The sequence below is a fragment of the Aedes albopictus genome, chromosome 3, assembly GCF_035046485.1.
Source record: "Aedes albopictus strain Foshan chromosome 3, AalbF5, whole genome shotgun sequence".
Lineage (NCBI taxonomy): Eukaryota > Metazoa > Arthropoda > Insecta > Diptera > Culicidae > Aedes > Aedes albopictus.
The window spans coordinates 201,098,647-201,115,044 of record NC_085138.1 but is presented as its reverse complement, the minus strand read 5'-3'; the positions used below and the strand labels follow the sequence as shown (position 1 = coordinate 201,115,044).

Genomic DNA, 16,398 nt, shown 5'->3' with positions numbered 1-16,398 from the left:
AATCAAAAAAAATTCAATAGCGTTCTACTAGGATGTAGTAGCTTTCATTTGCTTCCAAGAGAACTCAAATCGGTTGACAGACGGCTGAGAAACGTGCGTGACTTTTTTTGTAACGCACATACACACACACACACACATACACACATACACACACACACACACACACACACACACACACACACACACACACACACATACAGACATACGACCCCGGCAAGGGTCGGGGTAGGTGAGATCCTGCTGTCTGCAACCTACGGGTGCATCTGATAGGGCCTGAAGGGTAGTGATGCCCTTCCTTACGGGCAGGTCAGATCGGGTTGCACGTGGGCATCAGTTCTTGATGTCCGCTCAGCAGTAGGGCGCGGGCGGGGTTGACCCTGCCCGCCTTCCGAGGACAAAGGGAGTGGCGAGGACCACTCGGGAAACTGGCTAAGCGCCACCATGCTACCGTGATGGACTCTCCAAAGCGAGTCATCGATGTTCGTTGCTACGCAGCTAACCTTGTGGGTGCGATGTGCACTAGCCCCTCTCTGAAGCAATACCTTCTTGGTGGTTCCGGAGAGACGTAGGGTTTGGCGACCATAGGAATGGTTTAGTGGGTACGAAGAGAGAGTAGTCCTGGATTTTACTTTTGTTGTAGAAGACGGCCTGTCAGACCTACACTACCCTAACCTTCTGTTAGGGTGTCTGTTGAGCAGATTATCCCCCTATGGTTTAGAAGGAAAAAAAAAACACATACAGACATTTGCTCAGTTCGTTGAGCTGAGTTGATTGGTATATGAGACTCGGCCCTCCGGGCCTCGGATCGAAAGTCGGTTTTTCGAGCGATATTTATACCCTTCTTATGGGTGTAAGAAGGGTAAAAAGACTTTTCCTACATACATTCCGTGATATTTTTGCTACTGTTTATTAAGCTCAAATATTACAAAGAGATAGTGGCTTTTATGTATTTGATGCAATAGGAGGCAATCAGTGAAGTACTAGATTGAAAGTAGTGAGCTGGATTTTTGTATGGTGAGATGATCGATTCTCCATTTCTGCAATGAAATGGTGCAAACAGCGTGGGTTATATGATTTCTTGCCTAATTTGATGCTGGTTGAGCAAAATTTCGGGTATCTTTGTTGTTGTATTATTTTTTCTTGCAACTTCAACAACACAGTTACCCAAACTTTTGCTCAAACAGCATAAAATTGGACATGAAATCATATAACCCACGCTGTTTGCTCCATTTCATTGCAGAAATGGAGAATTGATCATCTCACCATACTAAAATTCAGCTCACTACTTTCAATCTAGTACTTCACTGATTGCCTCCTATTGCATTTTCATGTAGAGCTAACTTGAGAAACCAGATTTGGTCATAAAAAAGGCTTTTCCTACATACATTCCGTGATATTTTTGCTACTGTTTATTAAGCTCAAATATAACAAAGAGATAGTAGCTTTTATGTATTTGATGCAATTGCATTTTTATGTATAACTAACTTGTGTAACCAAATATGACCATAAAAAATCTGTTGACAAACGGCTGAGAAATGTATTATGATACATTTTATCAAAAATCTCTCAAAAGCGTAAATTTCATTACTCCTTAGTACTCGTGGAAAGATATCTCGTAAAAAAGGTCCAAACGGCATAAAATTTAATAGCATACTACTTGGATGCTGTAGCTTTCATTTGATGCTGAGAGAACTCAAATCGATTGACACACGGCTGATTCATTTATTATGAAGCATTTTGTCAAAGACCTCTTAAAAAGTTAAGTTGTATTACTCCAAAGTACTCCCCGAAAGATATCTCGGTTACAAAATGTCCAATCGGAATGAAATTCAAAAGCGTTCTTCTAGGGTGCAGTAGCTTTCGTTTCGAGCCTTAAGAACCCGGTTCGGTTGATAGACGGCTGAGAATTTTATGGTGATACACTTTGTCAAAAATATCTAAAATAATTAAGTTGTACTACTCCCTAGCACTCTTTGAAAGATATCTCGGTAACCGAACGTCCAATCAAAAAAAATCAATGGCGTTCTACTAGGATGTAGTAGCTTTCGTTTGGGGCCTTAAGAACCTAAATCGGTTGATAGACGGCTGAGAAATTTATGGTGATACACTTTGTCAAAAATATCTAAAATAATTAAGTTGTACTACTCCCTAGCACTCTTTGAAAGATATCGCGGTAACCGAACGTCCAATCAAAAAAAAAAAATAATAGCGTTCTACTAGGATGTAGTAGCTTTCGTTTGGGGCCTTAAGAACCCAAATCGGTTGATAGACGGCTGAGAAATTTATGGTGATACACTTTGTCAAAAATATCTAAAATAATTAAGTTGTACTACTCCCTAGCACTCTTTGAAAGATATCTCGGTAACCGAACGTCCAATCAAAATAAAATTCAATAGCGTTCTACTAGGATGTAGTAGCTTTCATTTGCTTCCAAGAGAACTCAAATCGGTCAACAGACGGCTGAGAACCGTGAGTGACATTTTTTTGTAACATACATACACACACACATACACACACACGCACATACAGACATTTGCTCAATTCGTCGAGCTGAGTTGATTGGTATATGTGACTCGGCCCTGCGGGCCTCGGATCGAAAGTCGGTTTTCCAAGCAGTATTTATACCCTTCTTATGGGTGTAAGAAGGGTAAAACGTTGTGGTAAAACAACAGATAGGTACCTAGCAGGACGATTTAAAAACTTTTTTTTCTACCTATTTCATGCCACTAATTTGAAACATGATCAGATTCTATACTTCTTTCTTGCCACTTTCTTGAGCTTACTTAGTAGCTTATGTAGTTGAAAATTGAGACTGCATGATGGTTACTGGCTAGTTTCTGCTAATCCTTTTCATTAATCTTGAAATACAAGCTGTTTATCAACGTCTACCGAATGTCATGAAATGCAAATATCAGCTAAATGCCAATGATCATCTCCAAATTTACCTACGTTTCTGGCCCTATCAATCAGGTTGATAGACTCGAGGATAGACTAGTAGATATCAACAACCAAGACCTGAAATCGATTGAAACTTGGACACAATACAATATGCTTACACCGAACCCTAAGAAAACCCAGGCAATAGGAAGCAATCGGTGAAGTACAATATTATAAGTAGTGAGCTGGATTTTGATATGGTGAGATGATTAGATCTCCATTTCTGCAATGACATGGTGCAAACAGCGTGGGTTATATGATTTCTTGACTAATTTGATGCTGTTTGAGCAAAAGTTTGGGTAACTGTGTTGTTGTATTATTTATTTTTTGCAACTTCAACAACACAGTTACCTAAACTTGTGCTCAAACATCATCGAATTAGGTATGAAATCATAATACCCACTATGTTTGCACCATTTCATTGTAGGAATGGAGATTTGATCATCTCACCATACAAAAGTCCAGCTCACTACTTTCAATCTAGTACTTCACTGATTGCGTCCTATTGTGTTTAGTAGGGTAGGCAATGAGTAACTCTCGCTGATCGGCCCACTATTTATACCTTGTCTTCAAAAATGTTTAAGGTGGCGATTTTCTGAAAGTCCTCGCTAAAAAAGTAAGGAAAATGCATTTGGTTACTCAAATTGATGGACCTCCCGTTAGTTAGAGCCACAACAATTTTTGCAGACCCCTCGATTTTGGTCAAATGGTGGCTCATTTAAACCGTTATAACTCGAAAGTTTCTCCAAAAACCACCTCAAAACGAATTGTTGTTGAAACGAGGAAAGATAGAGCTACTACAGTAGACGTTCGATAACTGCAACATGTTTACGTTTCACTTAGCGAACAAAATTCGATAACTGCAACGTCAGACAGGCGTCAACAACCCATCAATAGGACAAATCGGTGAAGTACTAGATTTGTAGTAATGAGCTGAATTTTAGTATGGTGAGAAGGTCAATTCTCCGTTTCTGCAATAAAATGGTGCAAAAAGCGTGGGTATTATGATTCCTTGCCTAATTTGATGCTGTTTGAGCAAAACTTTGGACAACAGTGTTGTTGTTTTCTCCATTTCTTGCAACATAAACAACATAGTTATCCAAAGTTTTGCTCAAACAGCATCAAATTAGGCAAGGAATCATAATACCCACGCTTTTTGCACCATTTCATTGCAGAAACGGAGAATTGACCTACTCACCATACTAAAATTTAGCTCATTACTACAAATCTAGTACTACACCGAACGTGCCCCATTGACGTTAAATGAACGAAAAATTCATGCGAATGTTCACTTGGGCAAACGTGGCGCACCGTTTTGATGGATAGCGGTGCGATAGCTGCAAATAGGAAGCAATCAGTGAAGTACTAGATTGAAAGTAGTGAGCAGGATTTTTGTATGGTGAGATGATCAATTCTCCAGTTCTGCAATGAAATGGTGCAAACAGCATGGGTTATATGGATTCTTGCCTAATTTAATGCTGTTTGAGCAAAAGTTTGGGTAACTGTGTTGTTGAAGTTGCAAGAAATAGATAATACAACAACACAGTTACCTAAACTTTTGCTCAACCAGCATCAAATTAGGCAAGAAATCATATAACCCACGCTGTTTGCGCCATTTTATTGCAGAAATTGAGAATTGATCATCTCACCATACAAAAATCCAGCTCACTACTTTCAATCTAGTACTTCACTGTTTGCTTCCTATAGGAGGCGATCAGTGAAGTACTAGATTGAAAGTAGTGAGCTGGATTTTTGTATGGTGAGATGATCAATTCTCAATTTCTGCAATGAAATGGTGCAAACAGCGTGGGTTATATGATTTCTTGCCTAATTTGATGCTGTTTGAGCAAAAGTTGGGATTACTGTGTTGTTGAAGTTGCAAGAAATAAATAATACAACAACACAGTTACCTAAACTTTTGCTCAACCAGCATCAAATTAGGCAAGAAATCATATAACCCACGCTGTTTGCACCATTTCATTGCAGAAATGGAGAATTGATCATCTCACCATACAAAAATCCAGCTCACTACTTTCAATCTAGTATTTCACTGATTGCCTCCTATTGGTTGCAAATTGAAAAATTTGGTTGCAAATTGAAAAATTTTGGCAAATCGGAGGTTCGTTTCCGTTTTTGACTGTTTCTCAGTGATGCGGGCATTGCTGTCAGGGCTGCCAAATATCAGTCATGTCAGTTGACTACTGATTTTGCACCATCGTCACTATCACTGTAGACCGATCAATATCAAAACGATAGTAACGATAGTGATGGCAACGACTTGATACTGACCCACACTCCAGAGCACTATCATAACATATTTTATATCAATTTGAGTAACCAAATGCATTTTCCTTACTTTTTTAGCGAGGACTTTCAGAAAATCGCCACCCTTAACATTTTTGAAGACAAAGTGTAAATAGAGGGACCGGTCTCAGCGAGAACTACCCCAATGCTATTTCTCAGAACGATTTTGTCTTCTGTGGAGAACCCATTCAGATTTCCGATAAAGTCATCAATTTGGGCTTGGGTCTTGCTATGGACAGAAGCCCCCACCTGTGTGCAACTACTGTGGGACTCAGTTTACGGTCCAACACAACTTCATAGATTGTAGAGGCTACACCGGACAACGAACAAGCTGTGGTATCAACGGATCACTCGGTGAAATCTTAGCATTCGATGCACAAAGAGAAGCTAAAGCTTTGAAATTCATTAAAGACTGAGACATTTATAATGAAATTTAATTCCATACAATTCAATGTAAATCAATAGGTGGCTAGATGTAACTAAGATGTAGCTAATACGTTTGCCAGACACAAATGCCACATAAGTGGTAAAGTGTCTTTAATAAATATTCATAATAATGATAATAGAAGACTATGCTGGGCAGACCAAATCAACGATGTGATGAAAAAGGTATAGGTAGGACAGATCGGTGAAGTACTAGATTTGTAGTAATGAGCTGAATTTTAGTATGGCGAGAAGGTCAATTCTCCGTTTCTTTTTTTTTTTTTTTTGCTAGGTTTCTAGCTGCACTCTGAATAGAGTTGAAACCTCTACACTAGACCCGAAGATAGAAAAGAGTACGTAATCTTTCAGAAGCAGTTTGCCAGCCGTACGCGGAAAATGATATCCATTAAGACACTGTTGCCTACTGACTCAGAAAGTTACGGTAGAAGGTTGGAAAGTTTTCAATTGGTCAGTCAGTCAGGATTTGCCTATGTAGTGTTGTGGTCACACGGTTTGTGTTTGTCGTCTTGTTCGATTTTGTGGTATGGTTCAATATGTTTCTCTTCTCGTTAAGTCAGTTGTCGTATGTTTGTTTTTTTTTTCATCGAATCAATCAAACCCTGTATGTTAAAATATAGTCATCCTGTGTCAAATTGTTTTCTTGATTTCGCTAATCGTTTTCTACTTCTCTGTGTTCATCTCTTGTGTCCTTAAATTGTCATCGGTCCAAAACCCACAGAAACATGCAACTGAACTTCTGATATTTTTCTGTTGGTGTCATCTAAGAGATAAACAAAAATACGTGAAGTTGGTCAGTTGATTGCAATAAAATTTTAAAATAATAAAGATTGCTTGTTAACTATTATGTATTCCTCCCCCTACAAATACTACGAAAAATGTTCAAATTCGTTCAATAGGACAAATCGGTGAAGTACTAGATTTGTAGTAATGAGCTGAATTTTAGTATGGTGAGAAGGTCAATTCTCCGTTTCTGCAATGAAATGGTGCAAAAAGCTTGGGTATTATGATTCCTTGCCTAATTTGATGCTGTTTGATTGAGCAAAACTTTGGGCAACAGTGTTGTTGTTTTCTCCATTTCTTGCAACATAAACAACATAGTTATCCAAAGTTTTGCTCAAACAGCATCAAATTAGGCAAGGAATCATAATACCCACGCTTTTTGCACCATTTCATTGTAGAAACGGAGAATTGACCTTCTCACCATACTAAAATTCAGCTCATTACTACAAATCTAGTACTACACCGAACGTGCCCCATTATGATACCCACGCTTTTTAAATAATTTCATTGCAGAAACGGAGAATTGACCTCCTCACCATACAAAAATTCAGCTCATTACTACGAATCTAGTACTACACCAAACGTACCCTATAGGACAGATCGGTGAAGTACTAGATTTGTAGTAATGAGCTGAATTTTAGTATGGTGAGAAGGTCATTCTTCGTTCCTGCAATGAAATGGTGCAAAAAGCGTGGGTATTATGATTTCTATCATAGTTTGATGCTGTTTGAGCAAAACTTTGGGCAACAGTGTTGTTATTTTCTCCATTTCTTGCAACATAAACAACATAGTTATCCAAAGTTTTGCTCAAACAGCATCAAATGGGGAACGTTCGGTGTAGTACTAGATTTGTAGTAATGAGCTGAATTTTAGTATGGTGAGAAGGTCCATTTTCCGTTTTTGCAATGAAATGGTGCAAAAAGCGTGGGTATTATGATTCCTTGCCTAATTTGATGCTGTTTGAGCAAAACTTTGGATAACTATGTTGTTTATGTTGCAAGAAATGGAGAAAACAACAACACTGTTGCCCAAAGTTTTGCTCAAACAGCATTAAATTAGGCAAGGAATCATAATACCCACGCTTTTTGCACCATTTCATTGCAGAAACAGAGAATTGAACTTCTCACCATACTAAAATTCAGCTCATTACTACAAATCTAGTACTTCACCGATCTGTCCTATTAGGTAAGGAATCATAATACCCACGCTTTTCGCACCATTTCATTGCAGAAACAGAGAATTGACCTTCTCACCATACTAAAATTCAGCTCATTACTACAAATCTAGTACTACACCGAACGTGCCCCATTGTCCTATCGGTCCTACCTAGATAAACCGTGTCATTTTCTCAAGCGTACCATAGAAATGTCAACCTAGTCATACACAAGTAACGTATTCAGTTAATAAAAAGCAGTCAGTTTTTATCCAAAATGTCACGTCGAACGCATTGACGTCAACAATGCGTTTAAGTGTTCGCACGTTAGCTTCGAATCTATCAGCACAATAGGACATATCGGTGAAGTACTAGATTTGTAGTAATGAGCTGAATTTTAGTATGGTGAGAAGGTCAATTCTCTGTTTCTGCAATGAAATGGTGCAAAAAGCGTGGGTATTATGATTCCTTGCCTAATTTGATGCTGTTTGAGCAAAACTTTGGGCAACAGTGTTGTTGTTTTCTCCATTTCTTGCAACATAAACAACATAGTTATCCAAAGTTTTGCTCAAACAGCATCAAATTAGGAAAGGAATCATAATACCCACGCTTTTTGCACCATTTCATTGCAGAAACAGAGAATTGACCTTCTCACCATACTAAAATTCAGCTCATTACTACAATTCTAGTACTACACCGAACGTGCCCCATTAAGTGCTGCAAATCTCCTTCCCACTATTAATTCTTCGGTCGATTTTAATAGGACAGATCGGTGAAGTACTAGATTTGTAGTAATGAGCTGAATTTTAGTATGGTGAGAAGGTCAATTCTCTGTTTCTGCAATGAAATGGTGCAAAAAGCGTGGGTATTATGATTCCTTGCCTAATTTAATGCTATTTGAGCAAAACTTTGGGCAACAGTGTTGTTGTTTTCTCCATTTCTTGCAACATAAACAACATAGTTATCCAAAGTTTTGCTCAAACAGCATCAAATTAGGCAAGGAATCATAATACCCACGCTTTTTGCACCATTTCATTGCAAAAACGGAAAATGGACCTTCTCACCATACTAAAATTCAGCTCATTACTACAAATCTAGTACTACACCGAACGTTCCCCATTGCTTTATTTAAAGAAAATATGACCAACTAACATTCTAAAAATTCGAAAAAGCGACTATGACATTAATGAATTACTAATCAAAATCAACCGAGAAACGTGGGAAATAGAGCCCAAACAACATTTTGAAGTCAGCTGGCTGTAAAAGGTTCCAAAACCTGTCAGCTGTCACAAATCCTACAATACTTTTATTAGGATTTGTAACGATCATCAAAACCTTCTTAAATTCGACCGACTTGGAACTATTGCTTGGGAATAGACTCTAATGAGCCCTGGCGGATCCTCCATGTTTATCGAGCATGTCTGATGCATATGATCAGCCATACTCCATCTGCAGTAGCCGGTTCGTGATGAACCGTTGGAGGCGCATTAAAGTGTTAAAAAGGTGATGTTTCACTAAAGAACACTACATTACAATAATCAAAATGAAACTCCTTCACTTTAATACCGTCAACCCCTGCGAACTTGGCCAGGGAGAAGGTCAGTTCTCCGTTTCTGGAATGAAATTGTGAAAAAGTGCATTACTACAAATCTGCCGGTGGACGCATAAATGTCCCATGTGCAAAAACAGACAATCGAGAAAATCGCGTCCAAAGTTCGAAAAAAGTAAATTGTCTCAACTATGAAGTATAAGTGCTGAATCGTGTTCTAACATCAACCAATTTTTAATTTGAGCTCTATTTTTTATTTTAGAGCGATTTTATAGTTCCATAGGATTTCCTATGAAACGTGACGCTTATGCGTCCACATTTAAGAATGTTACAAATCGGCCATGCATTTTTTCAACAATTTTCGGAACAAACTACCTATTTTTATTTCCCCATATGATAGTACCCTACGATACATGGTCATGGGCTGCAAAATCTCAATATTGCCAAAAATGCACATGGACAATCAGGGTATTATGGAAAATGTGATACTACCTACTTATCGGATCCATCGTTATGAAATTTCGCTATCCTTAAAGATCAACTTCGTCATGTATTTAAAATATGATACACTAAAATAATACAGTCTTCGAGAGATTACGAATATTATAAGAATAAACATTAGTTGAAATAAATCGGGTGAACCTGGTGCCGTTTGAGCGACCGCTTGCACATCGGGCACTTCTTGCGGATTTGAATTTCCTGGCGGATGCATTGGTTGCAGAACAGGTGCCCACACACGGTAGAAGCAGCTTGCTGGTGAAAAATCGATTCCAAACATATCGGACAGGTAACGGCCGGGGTCGCAGCTGATTGCGAAGGTTGTGACGATGGTTGTATGAAATTGGCAGCAATGGTGGTGGTTAATCGCTTCTTCGGCGAGATCGGTTCTGCTACCGTATCGTCTAAGCTGATGGATTCCACGACTGGAGCGGCGTCTGCTCTCCTTCGTCGCGCTCGTCTGCTTCGGGGGGAAACCATGTCCACTGGATAGGGGGAACACAGATCGACCACTACCTGATGGGGGTCCTCGATAACCACGCAATCGTCATTGTCCTCAGACGGCGAATGATCCTCCGCAGATGGATCATGCAGGTCGTACGTTACGGTAGCCTGTGAATCGTCACTAAGCACTTCGATGTTGCCTCTGTCAGCAGCAGGACAACCATTTTGCGCCGCACTTTCCTCTTCAGCGCTGTTATTTGCTCCGCTTGTGGATGGTCCCGCGGACGTGTTCAAACCGGAATCGTTTGCCGCCGAAGATTCGTCAGATGCAGTGCGGAATGAATCATCGCTGGCGTCAAAGATGTTGCTTGCGGAACGTTCTGCTGCACGATTCAGGAACGAGTGGGCCGTTATGAAGGCTTCTGCCCTTTGGATCACGTCCAGCATGCTTTCGTCCAAATTTTCCGCACTGGTATCCATGTTTGTTTTGTTTGACAATTTTTTTTGGGAACAATAACTAGTTCACTACGTTCAAACAGTAATAATTTTACAAAACATAAAAAATTGAAATTGTTTTGCTTTATTTGTTGCGCCCTTACAACTCACGGGTCTTTGCTGCGTGAGTGAAACTAAACTGAGTGACGTCTGACAAATACACTTTTGCATAATTTTAGCCGTTTCAGGTAAAATTTTGATCGTAAAAAAATCTGCGCATCAACATGAAAATTTATTTATGCAGATTTTACTTAGGTAAAATAATTAGCACTATTCATGCGATTGATAACCTTTCGTTTATCTTTATACGTCTCAGATTTTTACCTGACCAAAAACTCGTCTGTAGTCCACTCTGACTAACACCAATTAAAGCATTAGGTATTTTTTCCCCTCTGAATGGTCCGCTGCACGAATTTATGCTGGCCTGCTTACTCTCACAGAAAATTTAAAGTTTGAGCGGTGCCGACACCTCTCAAACGTCAAATTTCGTGTGAGGTGCCAGCCAGAGTGGACGCGTCACGCGACGCGACGCGGATTTCCCATACGATTTGACAGCTCCTTATTATTGATTGTTATTCCTTTGCGTGCAAATTTCCGCGCCGTGCCGCGTGACGCGTCCACTCTGGCTGGCACCTGAGAGTAAGCCTCAAATGAGCCTTTGCACGAATCTGGCCTACTGTTCACTCCCACAGAAAGTTTGAAAACAGCGCGCACAGTAAAAGTCAAATGTGACTTTTACTGCGCGCGCTGTTTTGAAATATTCTGTGGGAGTGAGCAGAACAGGGCAAATTCGTGCAGAGGCTCATACACATAAATACTGTCACACATTTATAGACCCTCTCCCCTAAATATTGGACGCTAAGACGACTTCTTTTGATTGTTGTTCTTCTTCGCCAGACTTTGTTTTCATAATTTTGCTGGCGTGCTCGATAGGTAGCCGATTTGACAGTTCGATAGGTAGATTTGGTTTCACCCTTTGCGGAACTGTGTTATAAAAAGACTGCATTCTCCGTGCAGTTGAAACCCGAAATTTTCGACTGGCGAAGTTGGGTTTTTCTCCAAATCCATGCGTCGGACCTAACTTCGGAAGTGGTGCGCTGTATAGCACACCAGGTTTACTATACAGCGCACCATTTCCAAAGTTAGGTCAAACGCATGGATTTGGAGAAAAATCCAACTTCGCTAGTCGAAAACTCCGATTTTCAACTAAATTGAGAATATCTCTAGCCTATTGCAGTTTGACGCATTTGGGAAGATTCAAATATTACGTCCATCGTTTTTCTGGATTTCTAGACCCCCCCTCCCCCCTCTGTCACGCACTTTTCCTATACCAAATACACGTACTGTCACACTTTTCTAGACCCCCCCCTCCCCCAAATGTTGGACGTAATTTTTGAACGTTCCCTTTTCGAGAAATTCCACAAAAGACCAGCATTGGTACAGTTTGGGTAAAAACAACTTTAATTTGGGTTAAGTTGTAGTTCCGTGTATGTCATTTCTGATCCTCTTGTTCCTACCTTCTCTAAAAATCGTTTCACCGGGGGGTGATTTATACGAAGCAAAAGTCAACCGCGAATCCGTTTTGATCCAAGCTTCTTTCGTGAACTGTCAACTCATCCTCGTCCTCATCGTTCATTCGCATGTGTGTTTTCGTTTGGTGAACATGGTGGTCAAAGCAGCGATAGAAGTGAATCCACGTGCCGCCGGCAAATCCGATTCCGAAATGCAGCAGACCACGGTAGGTGGCAACCGGAGCTTCCGGAAGCAGATGGAAACGCTTTCCAAGGCGGAGGAGAAGTCCATCCTGGTGGCGAAGGAGCTGAAGTTCGTCAAGTCGCTCGCTGGCAACGATGTCAAACTGCGCCGTAAAGTTATGAAAAACCTCAAAATTTGGCTGACGACGCGAAGCCGAAGCACCTTCGGTAAACATTCCGGATTTGTTATCCTTGGTGCCATGTAGAATTCAATAACGGTGTGCATTTTCGATTTCAGCGTTTACCGATACAGATTTTCTTCGTCTGTGGAAGGGACTGTATTATTGTATGTGGATGTCGGACAAGCCACTGGTCCAGGAGAGTTTGGCCGATGAAATTGCCTCCTTGGTTAGATGCTTCGAGGATCTCTCGGTAGCGTTGCAGTATTTTGGAACTTTCCTGGAAACGATGTGCATCGAGTGGTTCGGAATTGATCATTGGAGGATGGATAAATTCATGATGGTGAGTAAATAAGATTCTATAGATAACATTTCCCTAAAAACTATGTGTTAGCAAACTTTGCGTGAAAAAGGATGCATAGGCTTCCTGTATAAAAGAATTCTGTCTGGGGAATTTTATAGAATCGCAAAGAGCATCAGTTCTCAAAAAGCGAAAAATGTCAGTAAATAAGAATAATTTTTTTAAAGAACACCTATCAAAACATACAATTTTGCTCTAAATTTGATCTGTGGAAGAGCTCAAAGAATGCTTAGTTGAGAAGCAGCACGCCTATCATTACATACTAACTCTCTTGCTAACATCTATTCTTTTCGTGTTCCATTTAAGCTCGTTCGTCGATGCACTCGTCAGATGCTTCAGGTGCTGCACGAAGCCCAGTGGCCACAGGAGAACGTCAGCGAATTAATGAAGCACATTGACAACACTATCCTCAACCCAGACAAGGCCCCATTTGGTCTGACAAAACATTTTGACGATCTGCTGCTGGAGGAAATCGCCAAAGTTAGCGAGGGCGAAATCGAACCGGAAGTGGTGCACATTATTGTGAATACGTACGCGCTTCGTTTGCTCAGTACCAATGATATGCGGTTGATTAAGCACATTACATCGAGCATATTCCACCCGTTGCTCTACCAGTCGGAGCTTGGTCAGGATTATCAGGAAAAGTTTGATTTGTGGAAGAAAACCAACTTTGTGACGGGTAATATCGATGACGTCGACTTCGATGTTCAGTATGAGCAGGAAGATGGCGAGGAGGAATGTGAAGAAGATCAGGATGATGAAGAGGGTGGAAGCAATTCCAGAGAGAAGGTGTACGATCCTCGTGCTGGGCAAGTGGACGTCGATATTCACGAGATTCAGTTCGACCCGTTGAAAGTTGTGGAAATGTTTGAAAGCAATCGCTTTAAACCTTTCGTCACATCGAAGGGCAAAAAGCAGATGAAAATGTTGGTGAGGCAGTACAAGAAATTCTCCGAAGGCATCTTTCCACTTGGAGTCCAGGCGATGGAAAGCATTGCAAAAAAGGATTATGCTGTCAATATTGATGAGCAAATTGCTGAACTAGAAGATTACCAGAAGGAACTGGTGGGCGAGAAAGTTTCTAGAAAACAGAAACGAAAAGAATTGGCAAAGGTTAAGCAACAGGCTAAGGAGAATAATACAAAGGTAACTGAATCAAATGTTTGGACCGAAACCGACGAAACTCCAGAAGACGGAAACCCGAAACCTGCTGTGAAATCCGATTCAAAAAAGAAAACCAGGAAAAAGATAACAAAAACCCAAATAAAAGAAGAAAAGCTTAAAAAACTTAAGGTTAAAAGAGAAGCAAAATTGGCTGCCATCAAACAAAAAAGACAAGAGACGAAACCCATTAAGAAGCCAACAAAAGTTGTAGAAGAACCGAAGCAAGATTCACCGAAAAAGGTCGTAGAAGTAAAACCAAGTGCACCAAAGGTAAAGTCACAAACAACCAAACCGAAGGGTGCCTTCGAAGTGCACGACGAATGGTCTGAAGCTTTGAAAGAAGGCGAAACAGAGTTCTTTATTCCATCGAGGAAAACCAAACTCAAGGAAATTAACAAACAACTCAACGAAGAAGATTCGGCATCGGCCACTCCTAGCAAGTCAAAATCACCATCGCTCGTAAAAAACCCTTTCGCCACACCGAAGAACACATCATCCAAATTGAAACGTTCTCTGGTAACGCCTCAGACGGATGGACCATCCGAAAAGAAACGCGTCAAAATTGCGCTCAACAAGAACATCTTCCAGGATCTGCACCAGCACATCCAGCAGGTGAAAAGTTCCCCCAAGGTACCGTATGATTCCAGCAAAAAACCTTCTAAGGGAGCCCTCAAGCCGAATCTGATGCCGAGTCCGATTAATCCATTCTACCGGAAGAAGATCGGACTAAAACTGAACGATACGATGTAAGAGCCCTTATTTATAGCTAAGGGCACAGGCGTAAGTACCTTTTGTCATACATACTTACAAAGTTCAATGTACAGTTTTCGCATTTTTTCGTTCGTAGTTTACGAAACGACATTAAATTAAGGATTTCGAATAGGAGTTTAGTGTGGTGTAAAAGTTATATAATCTCACAGCCATGTTTCAGGTTGATTCTTGTCGTCTCTCTTAAGTCCATTTTCTTCTAAGTGTTGTTATAGTTGCGTATTGCGTTAATTTTCCCAAAAGGCTTGAAAATGACTGTTTTCTAAAAAAAACTGCACCCTCTGGATTGTCTAAATTGTAGTATTTCTTCCCCGATAAAAACGCGACGTTGTTTATGTGAATCCCCTTGTCGATTAAATCAGTGAGTGTTAAAGTTTTCTAAGGCTATAAATTATATCTATTTTAGCTTTAAAGCTTCTTCCGAAACACATGAGTTTGCTAACTAGAACCGTGATCGCATATTCTACCTCTCGGACCGCACCTACAGTGAGCAGGGACGACGTTTCATGGTAGAAAGGGAGAATTTATCTTCTCACCATATAAAAATTCAGCTCATCAGGGTCTGTTCATAAACTACATAGACTCTGATGGGGGGAGGGGGAGCTCTGGCCAAAGTCTGCGAACGAAAATTTAGTATGAACAAATGTCTACGTGGAGGGAGGGGGGAGGGGGCGGAATAGGTCTGAGACAGGGCTCCTGACTTGCACTTTTCATCTTCTTCCACATTCGAAAACAGTCAGCAGGTTGTCGTTTTAGTTATTGTGTGTTTGCTTGTCAGCGAACTCCGGCGAACGGTGGCAAGCCACACTTGGAAATTATGCCTGGTTTAGACGGTGCAAGTGACTTAATAGGAGGCAATCAGTGAAGTACTAGATTGAAAGTAGTGAGCTGGATTTTTGTATGGTGAGATGATCAATTCTCCATTTCTGCAATGAAATGGTGCAAACAGCGTAGGTTATATGATTTATTGACTAATTTGATGCTGTTTGAGCAAAAGTTTGGATAACTGTGTTGCTGAAGTTGCAGGAAAAAATAATACAACAACACAGTTATTCAAACTTTTGCTCAAATAGCATCAAATTAGCCAATAAATCATATAACCTACGCTGTTTGCATCATTTCATTGCAGAAATGGAGAATTGATCATCTCACCATACAAAAATCCAGCTCACTACTTTCAATCTAGTACTTCACTGATTGCCTCCTATTCTAGTCAGTTGAAAATGTCCAATAGGACAGATCGGTGAAGTACTAGATTTGTAGTAATGAGGTAAATTTTAGTATGATGAGAAGGTCATTTCTCCGTTTCTGCAATGAAATGGTGCAAAAAGCGTGGGTATTATGATTCCTTGCCTAATTTGATGCTGTTTGAGCAAAACTTTGGGCAACAGTGTTGTTGTTTTCTCCATTTTTTGCAACATAAACAACATAGTTAGGGAAGTGGAACCATCTCGGCAGGGGTCCTATTTTGGGCACTTTTCTGCTATAACTCAGCCAATTCTGAACCAATTGACGCAATTTTTGGAACGCGATGAGATACGTATAGCACAGAGAAACAGACGTAACACTTCCCAAGTAACATTTTTTAGTCAAATAGACTAGAAGAGGTTATTTAAACCATCATAAAA

At 40.2% G+C, this 16,398-nt stretch overlaps 2 protein-coding genes across 2 annotated transcripts; one reads left to right on the top strand and one right to left on the bottom strand.

Annotated features, from left to right (window-relative positions):
- Positions 1 to 9,697: 9,697 nt before the first annotated feature.
- Positions 9,698 to 10,764, bottom strand: LOC109404511 (uncharacterized). Its single transcript, XM_019677412.3, has one exon. It carries the CDS (start codon positions 10,587 to 10,589, stop codon positions 9,786 to 9,788), a length of 804 nt encoding a protein of 267 aa, XP_019532957.3. The 5' UTR covers positions 10,590 to 10,764; the 3' UTR covers positions 9,698 to 9,785.
- A 1,403-nt stretch (positions 10,765 to 12,167) lies between these two features.
- Positions 12,168 to 14,887, top strand: LOC109406320 (ribosomal RNA processing protein 1 homolog). The gene is made up of 3 exons (XM_029863171.2): positions 12,168 to 12,526; positions 12,597 to 12,820; positions 13,145 to 14,887. Exons 1-3 carry the CDS (start codon positions 12,268 to 12,270, stop codon positions 14,750 to 14,752), a joined length of 2,091 nt encoding a protein of 696 aa, XP_029719031.2. The 5' UTR covers positions 12,168 to 12,267; the 3' UTR covers positions 14,753 to 14,887.
- Positions 14,888 to 16,398: the final 1,511 nt, after the last annotated feature.

Bases quoted from the DNA above. Each gene is read 5' to 3' on its own strand.
- LOC109404511 (XM_019677412.3), bottom strand. From the start codon at position 10,589: ATGGATACCAGTGCGGAAAATTTGGACGAAAGCATGCTGGACGTGATC.
- LOC109406320 (XM_029863171.2), top strand. From the start codon at position 12,268: ATGGTGGTCAAAGCAGCGATAGAAGTGAATCCACGTGCCGCCGGCAAA. The intron at 12,527-12,596 runs GTAAACATTCCG...TTTCGATTTCAG, and splicing joins GCGAAGCCGAAGCACCTTCG to CGTTTACCGATACAGATTTT. The intron at 12,821-13,144 runs GTGAGTAAATAA...GTTCCATTTAAG, and splicing joins GGATGGATAAATTCATGATG to CTCGTTCGTCGATGCACTCG.